A 14091-nucleotide genomic window follows, 5' to 3' on the forward strand; every position below is an offset into this window, starting at 1 on the left:
GCCTCTGCTTTCCACTCTGCTGCTCCCCTGGCTCATCACGTCAGGCGGCTCCACATCTAGGGATGTGCAGGCAGGGAGGTGCGCAGCCACTTTGCCGCCTCGTGGCGGTGCTTGGAATCGGCATGTTCCACAGTGGAGAAAGCCTCCTCTGCCCACCAGACGCTCCCACCCCAGCCCCTGGGCCATTTCCTTCATGGACCATGGAGCGTTTACTTCAAATTTCCTTGCTTCCTGGCAGCACAAATGACTCCTTTTCTTTTTCTTTTCCCTTCTCTCCTCCTCTGTTCTTTCTTTCTTTTTTCTCTTCTCTATAGGCAGGACAATTGAACAATGGAAGAACAGCTCTGGGGGCCTGTAGCCGACCTCGGCTTCCCAGAAAACCTGACTCTGGCCCAGGCCTCTTTCCCCGTGCCTGGAAATCCTGCTTCTATCGTAATAAACCCTGCAGAGGCCATAGGACATGTTGACAGCTCGATTCTCTGTTGCTTTCCTTCTGCACACCCCTTCCCACACACACTTTAAGGTGTGTGTGCGCACGCGTGTGTGTACGTGTGTGTGTGTGTACGTGTGTGTGTGTGTACGTGTGTGTGTGTACGTGTGTGTGTGTACGTGTGTGTGTGTGTGTGTACGTGTGTGTGTGTGTGCATTTCTTAAGACCTTCTTCCTCCCCCAAAACTGTTTTTATGGGGAGGGGACAGGCTAGAGGCTGTTCTGTTTAAGCTCAGGGCAATCCAAGAGAAGAAAACCATGGTTAAACGGAAGCCCACATTCCTTAGTTTCTCTTCTTTTGCCTTGCTCTCAGTGGGGGGCCATGACCATCAGGTTGAACTGTATAAAACTGCTTGAATTTGACCATTTTTGACATACAGAAATGGCAGTTTCTACAGTTCGGCCTAACCTGCTTGTTTGCGTTCATTTGAGAGCCCCCAGAGCACATCGTGGGTCACCAGTGCTGGGAGGAGACCCATGTGGGGGCAGTAAGCACCGCGTGTGGCCAGAAGACAAAGCAACCTGACTTGTGCGTCTTAAACATCAGAAGTGCATTGCTTGGTACAAATTCAAGCGGATCTTGGGTGCAGAGGCTGTGTGGTGCTGATGCTTGGCAGCCGCGCTGCTGGAAGCGCTTATCCTTCCGACACAGGTCTGTTCTATTCTTCAGTCTTCAGGTCCGAGGCCCCCGGCCGGGGCACGTGCTCCCAGCACCACGGGCAGTGCTCCCGGCGCGCCTTCTGCACCGACTACGCCACCGGCTTCTGCTGCCACTGCCAGTCGGGGTTTTACGGCAACGGGAGGCAGTGTTTGCCCGAAGGTGACGGCGGGTCTGCTTTGGTCCCTTCCCGTGTCCAGCTGCGCCCGGCTGCTTGGTTGGAAGCGCTGGCAGCGTGGGGGTTTCGGGGGCGGTTTGGGACAGGGACGCGTGGGGCCGACTTCCCAATTCCAGGCTTGTCCGCGGTTCTTTTTCTTTTTTACTGCCTTATTAGAGCCAAAGTCCAGAGAGAGTGCGGGAGGGCCGGCGAGGGTCCTTGTCTGCTAAAGAGGGGTATTTGGAGCTGGGGTGGCATTGCGGTTCTGCGCCCCCAGCCCGGCCTGGGTGACAGCCTAGGCCGACCGTCCCCTTGTCTTTCCTTAGGGGCCCCTCTTCGGGTCAACGGGAAGGTCAGCGGCCGGCTCCGCGTGGGCGCCACGCCCGTGCACTTTGCGGGTGTGGACCTGCACGCCTACGTGGTGGCCGGCGATGGCAGGGTCTCCACGGCCATCAGCCACGTCCCGCCGCCCGCCGCCCATGCGCTGCTGCCCCTGGCCCCGCCCGGGGGCCTGCTCGGCTGGCTCTTTGCCCTGGAGAAGCCGGGGGCCCGGAACGGCTTCAGCCTCGCCGGTGAGTTGGGGGGGTGTGGGGTTGGCAGGGGCGGGGCGGCGGGGAGGGGGGGCCCTTCCCCTTCCCTCAGTGAGGTTTGATTGAAACCTTGAGGCAAAAGTAGAGAGTGAAACTATAGTTTATTTGGTTTAACTTGAATTTCAGAGAAACAATGTTAGCATAAGTATGCCACATGCAATAATTGGGGCATACTTCTCTGAAATTCCAATTTAGCTGGTTTTCTCTTTGGTTTTAGTAAAAAAATAAAATAAAATCTGGCAGCATTAGAAAGGGAAGGGCCAAGGGTCTTCGCAAGAGTTTTTCTCACAGAAGACCACGTCCTACCCAGAAGAGGTGTGAGACAGGATGAAGCCACATGCTTGTGTGGGTATTTGAGAGCCTGTGGACTCAACAGCTGATGATGCTTGGTTGAGTCTCAGAACCTTCAACGGGGTAGAGATTGGGAGGAGAAAGCATGTGGGTAACTACTTAAGCAAGGGTTCTCTCCATGCCTGTGTTCTGAGTTGTTTTTCCTCTCTTCTCCCAGGTGCTTCCTTCATCCATGACATGGAAGTCGTTTTCCACCCAGGGGAGGAGAGGGTTCGTGTCACACAGACTGCTGAGGCACTTGACTCAGAAAACTACCTGAGCATCAAGACCGACATTCGAGGGGAGGTGCCTTATGTCCCAGAGAATTTCACAGCCCGCATTGCTCCGTACAAGGAGCTTTACCACTACTCAGACTCGGGTATGTGCAGCCAGTTTTCATGTCTGTGAAACAGGAGTAATTACAGTACTGGCGGTTAGGATACCATGTGGAGTGCCTTCGAGTGGCGTGTGGCACGTAATGTGAGCTCAGTATCACCCTTATTGTTATCGGATATGCAGTGAGTGCAATACGCAGTTACGTTACGTGAGCAGAGTTCTGGCTGCTGTGCGTAAATGTCAGTGTCAAATCACTCCTCCTCGTCACTGGCAGTAACAGTGTTGTCTGTGGGAGTTGGGTAGGGATGGGATAACTGTGCACAACCTGCTGTCTTTTGCATGGGAAATATTGATTATTGAAGTCTGTGCTTGTCCCATAACCTTGTTTCAGCTGATGAGTTCAGCCTGCTCCAGAACCAAAGGATGCTGGCTTGGTGTAAAACTCAGGTTGAGTTTGGAGTCTGAAGATAGGATAGAGACCCACATCCACTTTCCAGACCTGCTGTCCAAAGCTGTGGGAAGTCCGTTTAACACCTGAGAAACCATTTTATCTGTAGACTGGGAATAACACACCCTCTCTCTGCCTTACATGGTTGTGAACACGTGTGAAGTTGCATCAATTCTGTAAAACACCACCCCAGTGCAAGCAGCTGCCATGATCCCACTGGCATCCCAGCACTTGGATTTTTTGTTCCTTTCCTTCCAGCCTCTGCTTCTCCTCAGTGGGGGTGCTAGAAGCCAGGCAGATGAGGGACTAGAATAGGAAACAGAGGGCTGGACTGTGTACAGAAAAGCTGATGGCCAGATGACTGGACTGAGCTCTGGACCCACGGAGGCAGATGGAGAGAAATGGTCCTTTCCTCTCTCTGTGACCCCTCATGCTGAAGTGCAAGGCACTGGAAGATGGCACCTCTGTGCAGTGAGAGTTGTAGTTTCAGCTCTACCACATGTGTGTGACCTTAGGCTGGTCACTTGGTCTCTGTAGGGTTCTGCTCGTGACCATGTTGCTCACTTCGTGTGGCTATTACGAGACTTAAACAAGACAGCGTAGAGAGCTATGGGCCCGGCTGGCATGTAGCGACATTTATTCTTTGCCTATGATGACACCAACAATTGCAGTGCCATCTCCCTGTTAGCACTTTGGTTTTGTATCCACTCAGGTTCTTGAGATTACACTGCAAGTTTCTCATATAAACTGGGAGTTTCCAAGGGTACACACTTCAGTAAATTAGATGAAAAATGATAGAGAAAAATCCATCCCAAGTGAAAATCTCTGCATTTTTTTTTAACTTCCCCAGCATTCATGTTGAATGTGTCTGTTGCAGCTGTGACCTCCACAAGCTCCAGAGACTACACACTCATGTCTGGTGCCATCAACCACACCCGGTCCTACAGCATCCAGCAGAACATCACGTTCCAGGCCTGCAGGCACGCCCGCAGGCACCAGGCCGGCCCTTCCACGCAGCAGCTGAGCGCGGACCGCGTCTTTGCCTTGTATGATGAAAAAGAAAAAGTCCTTAGATTTGCGGTGACCAACCAGATTGGCTCTGTTGAAGGTAAAGCTTCCTTTGCTTGTTGTGTTGGGGAAGAATTACATCTGGCCGCCTTTCTTCATTCCTTTTTGAGTAGCCTCAAAATAATTCACAGAAGTTACTAAGGGCTTCCGAGTGCCAGCCTCTGTGTTCAGTGCTGGGGTGCAGAGACGAGTAAAGCAGAGCCCTTGTCCTTGGGGTAGAGACAGTGGCAGAAGTGCTACTTCAGAACGGTGTCATGTAACCAGACATGGTCAGTGACGCTGACTTGTGGCACACAGGGTTGTGTGTACCAGTCTGTGCTGGGTTCACACCTGTGCACAGCACAGCACAGCCACATCCTCCTAAAGCCACGTTGGGAGGGAGAAGGTACTGACAAGTGCTTGTCCCAATGGTGATAAGCATGGGATGCCAGGAACCTCGGGGAACACATTTCCAAAGAAATGACATTTCCGATTAAACTTAAAGGATGAAAAATATTTCACCAAACCAAGGTCAGGCCCAAGAGTCAGTGCCCAAAAAAAACAAAATGGAAAGTGCACTGATGAAAAACCCACACTCGCGTCTTACTTAATCGGGAAAGAATGAATACTTTCCTCTAAAATCAGGAGCAATGCAAAGATGTCTGCTGTTGCTGCTTCTATTTGATATTGTACTGGAGGTTCCAGCCAGGGAGATTAGGCGAGAAAATGAAATAAAAGGCATCCAGGTTGGAAAAGAAGTACCAATATCTTTTCTTAGGTAGCACAGTCTTATATATATATATATTTAAAATATATATATAAAATCCTAAGAACACCACTAAACAGTTATTAGAATTACAAAATGAGTTCAGCTAGCTGTAGGATAAGACAAGTTGTATTTCCGTACAATAGCAATGCATAAATCAAATGAAATTAAGAAAATTCCATTACAAAAAGAAAATACTTAGGAATAAATTTAGGAAGGAAAGTGCAATGCTTGTGCACTGACAGCTACAAAACATTTTTGAAACTAGAAAATAAATGGAAAAGGTGTTTATTCATGGATTGGAAGATTTAATATCATGAAGATGGGAATATTCCCCAAATTGATCTATAGATTCAGTACAATCACTATCAAAATTCCAGCTCGCCTCTGTGCCACAACTGACAATAAGAACCTAAGATTCACGTGGAATCTCAAGGGACCAAGAATGGCAGTCTTGAGAAGAGTGGAGGACTCACTTCCTTATGTCGAAATCTACTACAGTCAACGGTAATCAAGATAGCATGGTACTGGCATAAGCACAGACAGACAAATCAGTGGAAGCAAATCAAGAATTCGCAAATTAACACTCACATTTACAGTCAACTGCCTTTCAGCAAGGGCATCAAAACAATTCAGTGGAGGAAGGAATAGTCTTTAACAAATGGTGTTGAGACAACTGGACGTCAACGGACAAAAGAATATTTGGCCTCTAGGTCATGCCATATAGAAAAATTAATTCAGTGGAGCATATACATAAGTATAAGAGCTAAAACTTTAAGAATTCTTAGGAGAAAACATAGGAACAAGTTAATCTTGAATTTGGCAAAGATTTTGTTGGAGAAGCCATAAAACATCGCTGCCATGGCTGCCATGGCTGATGCAAGACAACACAAAATGGCTGACCTGAAATCTGCCCTCCGCCCTAGCAACAATGGTGACCAACCCCGGAAATCTGCCTTCCGCCCTAGCAACAACGGTGACCAATCCCGGAAATCTGCCCTCCAGCCTAGCAACAACGGTGACCAATCCCGGAAATCTGCCCTCCAGCTAGCAACAACGGTGACCAATCCCGGAAATCTGCCCTCCAGCCTAGCAACAACGGTGACCTATTCCGGAAATCTGCCCTCCGCCCTAGCAACAACGGTGACCAATCCCGGAAATCTGCCCGCCGCCCTAGCAACAACGGTGACCAATCCCGGAAATCTGCCCTCCAGCCTAGCAACAACGGTGACCTATTCCGGAAATCTGCCCTCCGCCCTAGCAACAAGGACCACCAATCCCAGCCCGACACGTGTCCCTGCATGCTCCCAGCCTATATAAGCCTGTGCACTTCCTGAGTAAAGCAGACGCCTTCCACTCTCCCCTGAGGGTTGTCTCCTAGTCGTGTGCTGTGTGCTGTGTGCTGTGTGCTGTGTGCTGTGTGCTGTGTGCTGTGTCTGTGTGACTGACTCAGTACGGCCGCTTACCCCCAGCCATCAGCTAACCAGCCACCAGCTACCCCACAGATTTCTTAGATATAACTAAAAGCACAAGCAGCAACAACAAAGACAAATTTGACATCAACAGTTAAAATGTTTGTGTTTCAAAGGACTCTGATAAGTTAAACTACAAAAATCAGAGAAAATACTTGAGAGTCATATCTGATGAGGGATTTGTAGCTAGGATACGTGAAGAACTTTTATAACTCTTTAATAAAGACAGCCTAATTTTAAAAAAATGGGCATAGGATTTGGGTAGACATTTCCTGACGATGACCTGGACCTCATTAGTTCTCAGGGAGAAATGCAAATCAAAACCACCATGAAATACCACTGTATACCCCCTTGCATGGCTGCAACTTGAAAAGACTGATAATTAGATTATCAGTTAAGTGTTGGTGAGAATTTGGAAACAATAGAACCTTCATACACTGCTGGTAGGACAGTACAATGGTATCACCACTTCGGAAAACAGTCTAGTGGTTTCTCTAAAAGTTAAGCATAAAATTACCATTCAACCCTGCAATTCCATTCCTACATATAGAGCCGGGAGAAATGAAAATATATATTCACGTAACACCTTGTACGTGAATATTCTTAACAGCATCATTCCTGACAGTCAAAGATGGAAACAATCTGAAGGTCCATCAGCTGATGAATGGATAAACAAAACAAGGTGTACAGTACAACTTTTTCGGTCATAAAAAGGAATCGAGTACTATTATGTGCTACAGCCCAGCTGAATCTTGAAGAAATTAAGCTAAGTGAAGGAAGCCAGTCACAAAGGCCAACGTTGTGATCCATATATGCAAAGTGTCCCGAATAGACAAACCCACAAATAGAGAAGCACTTCAGTGGTTGTGTAGGGTTTGTAGGGGCTGGGTGTGGGATGGAGGGGCATCCATGGGGTGTGCAGTTTCTTTTTGAGGTGATAAATATTCTAAGTTGACTGTGATGATGGCTGTGCAACGCTGAATATCTTAAAAACCATTAAATTGTACAATGGTTCAATAGTTTGTGAATTACATCTCAAAGATGTGGGGGGTGTCGAATAAAACTCGGAAACGTAATTCTCAAGCTTCAGTAAACATTAGCATCACCTCCAAAGCTCATTTAAAAATACAAATAAAGATGTTCTAGGCAAGCCAGAAGATGAACCTGTGGACTCAGAGAATTCTACAGATGCCATTTACACTGAGTCAGGTCAAGGGAACATTTTAATTCTGGAAACAGGCTGTTTCCCCCACGAGGCACATGAGGAGAAGGTGTCTCCTCGTCTCCATATCAGACTGTTCAGCTCTCTGTTGACTCTGTAACTGCCAAGTGGCTTTTGTGCTTAATTTCTGGAGTCAGGGGCCTCTTTATCCTCCCCAGGCTCAATACGGAGGTGTTGCTTCAGCAGTATGACAGCAAGAGATTAAAGGAAGAGGACTGGCTCCTCTCCAAGATGCAGAGGTGACTTGTAGTGAGCTGGGTTGAGTTGGTTTTATCAGACTTGACCGGGGGCCCAGGCGTTGTGTGCCCAAAGATGGTAGGGCAGTGAATAGCATGAAAATATCAGTTAATTGTAGAAGAATGTGTAAATGAGAGGAAAAGATTGATTTTGCAAATTTCTGTAGGAGAAGTTTAAACAGAAACAACTAGGGAAACATTGTTTACCTCTAGATGTCCAGTTGAGCCCTCTGTTGGGCACACACATTTGATCTATCAAATAGCCATCAGCCAAAGTACCTTCCTCTTCAGGCCACAGAATCCCAGGTCCTAGAATTATCTGGGCCAAAGATGCATCACTGGGTGTATTTTTCCTGGAGACATATCAAATAAGAGTAACAGTGGGTGAAAGGAAGCTAGCAAAGTGGCAGGTACATAGTTGTTCATTTGTCTTGAGAGTTTTATGATTGTCTTCTACCTAAGTTCAATTAATCACAATAATAGAAGACAAAGACTGTTTCCTTGGTGCCAGCACTGGTCTAAGACTCGCACATGTTCTGACTCATCAAGTCTGCACACCAATGAGGAGGGAAATATCCCTGTTCTGGAGATGAGACTGAGGGAGAAGGTAAAGTATCTGATCATAGCCTGTAAGTGGTGAGTTGGAGCTCGAATCTGGGTGCTACCTCTGGAGCCCAGGCTCTCAGTCCTCCATGGTACTGCTTCTCCACAGGGACAAAGAGAACCTCTTTCTTCCCTTCTCAGATGTAGCAGTATCTTCTCGTCTTTAGCTTTTTCCAGAGGGAGCTATTATCTCGTTGGAATGCGTATAGAACAACACAGCTGTCCATGCCTGATGTGGGCGCGTCATCATTTCCCAGGGTTTAGAAGGAAAAACTGTTTTGTCTTTTCTGGTGAGTAATCTGAGTTGGTGGCCCCCACTGACTTCCCGACCACCAGAAAACTCCCCTTGATTGTTTGCACTTCCAGTGTGGGTTGGTTTTGTTTTGCTTTGTTCTTGTTTGTGGGGGGAGGGGGGTCATAGGACAGGATCTCGCTTCCGGCCCTTGCTGCCACTTCAGGGGTCCTTGAGACTTTGGGCAGAGGACAGAGGGTGGAGCTGAGTGACCGCAGCCGTAGATGCTCCTCTCAGGAAAGCCACTTTTCCCCTCTTGATTAAACAAGTAAATTAGTTCCACATCCGCTGTCAGAGTCAAGCAGTTTAATGGGGTGAGGGTGAAATAGAAAATGTCTTAGCGTCTTGTCTATTCTTAGTATAATGGGAAAAAAGCTAACAAGCCACAGAGGATAAATAGCCAGTGTTAGAAATGAATTAAACAGTAATGGCCTGGGAAGCCAGAGGCCGTGGGCAGGACTGAGTTGGTAGGCCGGCGACGTGTGTTCAGAGCCCCAGGTTGGTTTAATGACCTGCTGTTTTTGTCATGAAACCTTAGTGGCTTTTGAATGAACGGCCCTGCATCTTCATTTTGTACTGGCCTCTGTAAGCTGTAGAGCTGGTGTTGTCAGTGAAGTACATTTAAATCACCGACATGTAAATATAGACAATTTCAGGTAGGCTCCTGCATCTTACTACTTTCTGTTGTGCTGCTGCATTTTTTTTTTTAGTGCCTAATAGGGTGGTAAGCTTAGTGACACCCTTGTATATACACTAAACTCTGCCTGAATGTGTTATGGTAACATTTGATGTTGGAAAGCACCAAATAAGAAAGCTAAGCATTAGTACCTACAAATTAAAACACTTTGATTTCCACTTTGGCTGGGTAGGCCAGACCTCTAGGACAGAATCTTCGAAAATGGCAAAATAGTAATAGAGAACTGGGTTCTTGTCTAATGTTGTCCTCAGCAAGGGCCTGACTTGCTCTTTGCATCGTGACACGTGCTGTGACTGACTCAGAGACGCAACCTGTCCGTCAGGTTCGTCTCGCAGCCACGGGTACAGTGCTGTGCCGCTTTCCCTGCTGCCAGGAGACCCAGCAGGAAGCATAAAGAGATTCAGATGGCACAGTGGGAGTTTGAAGGACCTCCGCTCGATTTAGGGAGGGGGGCTCATCTGACATGCTTCAGTTCGTCAGGTTTAGAAAGCGCTGGAGCTTCCGATTCACCTAGATGGTGCTGTGAGATGCTTCAGTGCACTGCTCCTGTGCTGGTTTGAAAGGATGTGTGTCCTAGAAAAGCAATGTTTTAATCAGAATCCCATTTCATAAAGGTAGAAAATCCCTATTCAATACTGTATGTTTGAAACTGTAATCAGATCATCTCCCTGGATGATGTGATTTAGTCAAGAGTGGTTGTCAAGCTGGATTAGGTGACGACATGTCTCCACCCATTTGGGTGGATCTCGATAAGTTTCTGGAGTCCTAGAAAAGTGGGAACATTTTGGAGAATGAAGGAGATTCAGAGAGAGAGTAGAGAATGCTGCAGCACCATGAAGCAGAGAGTCCATCAGCCAGTGCCTTGGAGATGAAGAAGGAAGATGCCTCCTGGGGAGCTTCATGAAACAGGAAGCCAGGAGAAGAAGCTAGCACATGACACTGTGTTCGCCATGTGCCCTTCCAGATGAGAAAGGAACCCTGACTGTGTTCGCCATGTGCCTTTCCAGATGAGAGAGAAACTGTGACTGTGTTCGCCATGTGCCTTCTCACTTGAGAGAAACCCTGAACTTCATCGGCCTTCTTGAACCAAGGTATCTTTCTGTGGATGCTTTAGATTGGACATTTCCATAGGCTTGTTTTAATTGGTACATTTTCTTGGCCTTAGAACTGCATACTAGCAACTCATTAAATTCCCCTTTTTTAAAAGCCATCTATTTCTGGTATATTGCATTCTGGCCACTAGCAAACTATAACAGTTCCCCAACAAAATCTCTGAACAATTAGCAAAAACTGGCACAGCCATCTTCCTCAGTGTCAGGAAGCAGTTAAAGGGTTGCATTAACTAAGCAAGTGCTGAATCAAGAAAACCGACCTGTAAAGTGGTAGGAGAGGTTTGTGGCACCCCTGCTGGCCTGTCCCCCACTGTCTCCCCAGGGCGGTGCTGGGCCAGCCTGCGGTCCCACAATAGGTCGCTGGCCAGATGACTGGAGAAACAGAATAACCCCTGTGTGTATGCTGATGCCAGTCCATCAGGCAGAGCCAGAAGGCCTGGGTCCACCCTCCTGGGTTCACCACCAGCGCTGTGTAAGAAAGGGCAAAATAGACTGCAGGAAAGGATCACCTGTGTTAGTCAGACAATATAGCACCAAGGGGGGAGTCTTCCAAAGCGAGTAGAGGAGACATGCCAATTCCTGTGAGTGGGGGAATTCCTAAGGCCATGACACAATGGATTGGTAACTAGAAAGGGAATGGATGGAAAGCGACCACTGCAGAATATGTCAATAGAAAAGATTGAGAAGATTGATGAAGCTTCCCAAGGAATGGAATTCAGGGGAAGCATATTTCTGGTCAAGGCATCAAAGGAATAAAGAAGCTGATAGATTGGCCATAGAAGAATCTAGAAAATAAGATGGTTTTCATCATATGTTACCTGCCTTCTTGGAACTATGCCTGCTGGTGCCAATGGCAAAGGTCTCTTCCTGCTTTCTCATGAGCATCTACATATAAAACTTGTCTCTCACCCATATTTGTTTTTCTGGGATATTACCAACTCTTTGTCAAGTACAGTACAATGGCAGATTTACTTCTTTTTTAAAAAAAAAGGAAGACAGTTGATCAGAAAGCAAGTACACACCACCTGAGACCATAGTTCCAGCGTACTAAAAGAGCGCTGTCAGCACGGCAGCAGGTCAAGCACAGAAGGATGGCCAGATGGCAGGGAAGTCCAGTGTATGAGGTGGGCTACCGCGACACGTACCTCGCCCAGTGAGGCAACCGTGACGAGGATGAGGATGGGCATGGCAGCACGTGAGGCCACGAGGGATGGGCGGGTTGGTGCTCCCTGCCCAGCAGTGCTCCCTGCACTCCGCTCTCACTCCCAGGGGGAGCAGAGCTCCTTGGGGAGGACCCCAGATGCTCAGCCATTGCTGCCTGTGCGTCACGGGCTGCTGGCAGGGCTAATCCTAAGAGTCAGTAATGTGGAGGCCATTCCTGTTTGGTCTTATGAATCTTAAAAGAGCAAGCCTTTCTCATTAATCGAATTTTAACCCTTAAGAATGGTGGATTTTAGTGACAGATTGTTAACTTCAGAAACTTGCGGTTGCAGTCCTGGCTCTAGTACCTCAGGATTAGGGTTAGATTTCCAGTGTTTCTCACTCGCTTTCCTAATCTGTGAAAACTACCAGTGCTGGTGAAGACAGCCCACTGTGCTGAATTATGAGAATCCCAGAAGATGGGAGAGCAAAGCACTTTTAAATCAGAGGCTGTCACGTATCGGGGTCTTTGTTCCTTGGGCGCAGACCTGCTGAAAGCAGGACGGCATTAGTTGTCTGGAGGGTAAACACGGGAAGCCGCTCTGGAGTTTCAAGCTGTATGCAGACAGCCCGCCCTGGTCTTGGGTGGTAATAATTCTTTATCCGTATTTAAAGTGTGCCACAAAACACAGACACGGGCAAGTGAGGTCTCGGGACCCTTCCAGCTCCTTCCCTGTGGCCCTGATTGTCCTTTTGTCTCTCACTTCCTCTCTGCCCCAGTGAATCCTTGCTACGACGGGAGCCACATGTGTGACGTTGCAGCCCGGTGCCTCCCGGGGCCAGGCATGGACTACACCTGCGAGTGCTCACCTGGGTTCCAGGGAGACGGACAGAGCTGCATGGGTGAGTCCCGGCATCTGTGCTGCCCTTGCGTGGACTTTCACTTTGCTGACCCCGGATAGAAAGACCCTTAGCTTTTCTCTTAGTGTCTCACTGATCGATAGGTTCAGCAGATATCCATGCAGGAGCAGTTGATTAAAAGCTGTAGCATGTTCTGACTAGGTCTGAGAAGGTAGTTTGGAGATGAACGTTTTGGGGTAGGATGGGTGAAAATGGAACATCTAGTGCAACTCCTGAATATTTTCAAGTTCTTAGGTTTTGCATTTTGAACCTGAGTTAAATAGTTCTGAGACTTACTAAGATGCAAGTTTTCTGGTTACCTTTACATTTCAGACATTGCCTCATTTGCCTATAGTAGCCCATAAAAAAAGGAGTAGAAACATTTACATTTTAGAAGAAAGCTTTTTATATTGTTTTTCTTCTAAGTGTTCAATATTTTTAAGTGTTTAAAGAATTCTCAGAATGTTAGCTCAAAAAGTATTTTCCTATGGCTTGCACTTGAGTGATTTGAAGTAAGTTTTTATGATGATCTTATAATATGTATCCGTATCTGGCCCTTTAAAGTACTATCATTTTACTCCTGTTTTTTCCTACCTACTCTCAGGCCGCTGAACCTCATGGAGGGGAGACAACACTGAGTTTTCAGACCTCCCACTTCTGGGGCCCTTGATTCAAGTAGAACTTTGCTGTTCTCCTGTCTCTTTAGATGTAGACGAATGCGCATCTGGCTTCCCTCGCTGCGGCCCCAACTCTGTGTGCATCAACTTGCTGGGAAGCTACCGGTGTGAGTGCCAGAGTGGCTACGAGCTCGCAAGCGACAGGCGCACCTGCAACTGTGAGTGCCTAGACCTCTGCTTTGCGCCCAGAGTGCTGTGCAGCCTTGCTCTTTAATCCGTGAACGTTTCTGCTTCTGCTGTACGGAAACTCTGCTCTGTGGTGGTCTTAAAAACACAGTTTAAATGGAAATAACCCAGAATTCTGGCTCAGTTCAGCCCTGGTTTATTTGTTTGTTTGTTTGTTTTCCCCCTAAATGGGTATTTGTGGTGTTATTGAAGGTTGTTCTCCCTCAGTCGGGGTCATTCTGTCCTGGTATTTGGCCAAGTCACATGACAAGGCCATGGCCCTTTCCAGTAAACACCCCCAGCTCTCCCTCGAGGTCAAGTCTTTCTCAGGGTAGAACGAAGTGGGTTTTTAGTTCAGCGATGTGCGCCCCACTTAACCAGTCAAGGCACCCCATCTGTGATAGATGCACCCTTTCTAGGGCTCCAGAAAATACTTTGGACCTAGAAATGGGCCCAAAAGAAACAGAATTCCAAAACTCATCCCAGTGATGGAGCAAGATGATAATAAGATGCACTTCTTAATGCAGCGGGCTGAGAAAACAGGAGTGATAGCAGGAACCGTGTGCGTGCGTGTGTGTGCGTGTGTGTGTGCGTGTAACAGCCCTCTGGGGAGTTATAAACTGTAATCAGAGCCTGTTATGACGACTGATATTGTGCCTGGTGTTTTAACCACAAACCCAGACCAGATTCTCAGACTTGAGTAAGCAGATGCGCCCTGCGGGAACTGTGTTGAAATGCAGACCTGATGCGCTGA

General features: G+C 47.6%; 1 protein-coding gene across 1 annotated transcript in view; it reads left to right on the forward strand.

Moving 5' to 3' along the window:
* NID2 (nidogen 2) overlaps positions 1-14091 on the forward strand; it is a 69144-nt gene that overhangs the window by 24530 nt on the left and 30523 nt on the right. Inside the window, exons 5-10 of the mRNA XM_077126757.1 lie at positions 1160-1309; positions 1631-1876; positions 2403-2603; positions 3886-4116; positions 12376-12498; positions 13202-13330. Coding sequence (XP_076982872.1) covers positions 1160-1309; positions 1631-1876; positions 2403-2603; positions 3886-4116; positions 12376-12498; positions 13202-13330 — 1080 coding nt within the window. The remainder of the gene's footprint in view (positions 1-1159; positions 1310-1630; positions 1877-2402; positions 2604-3885; positions 4117-12375; positions 12499-13201; positions 13331-14091) is intronic.

This window comes from Tamandua tetradactyla, chromosome 14 (assembly GCF_023851605.1).
Source record: "Tamandua tetradactyla isolate mTamTet1 chromosome 14, mTamTet1.pri, whole genome shotgun sequence".
Taxonomy (NCBI): domain Eukaryota; kingdom Metazoa; phylum Chordata; class Mammalia; order Pilosa; family Myrmecophagidae; genus Tamandua; species Tamandua tetradactyla.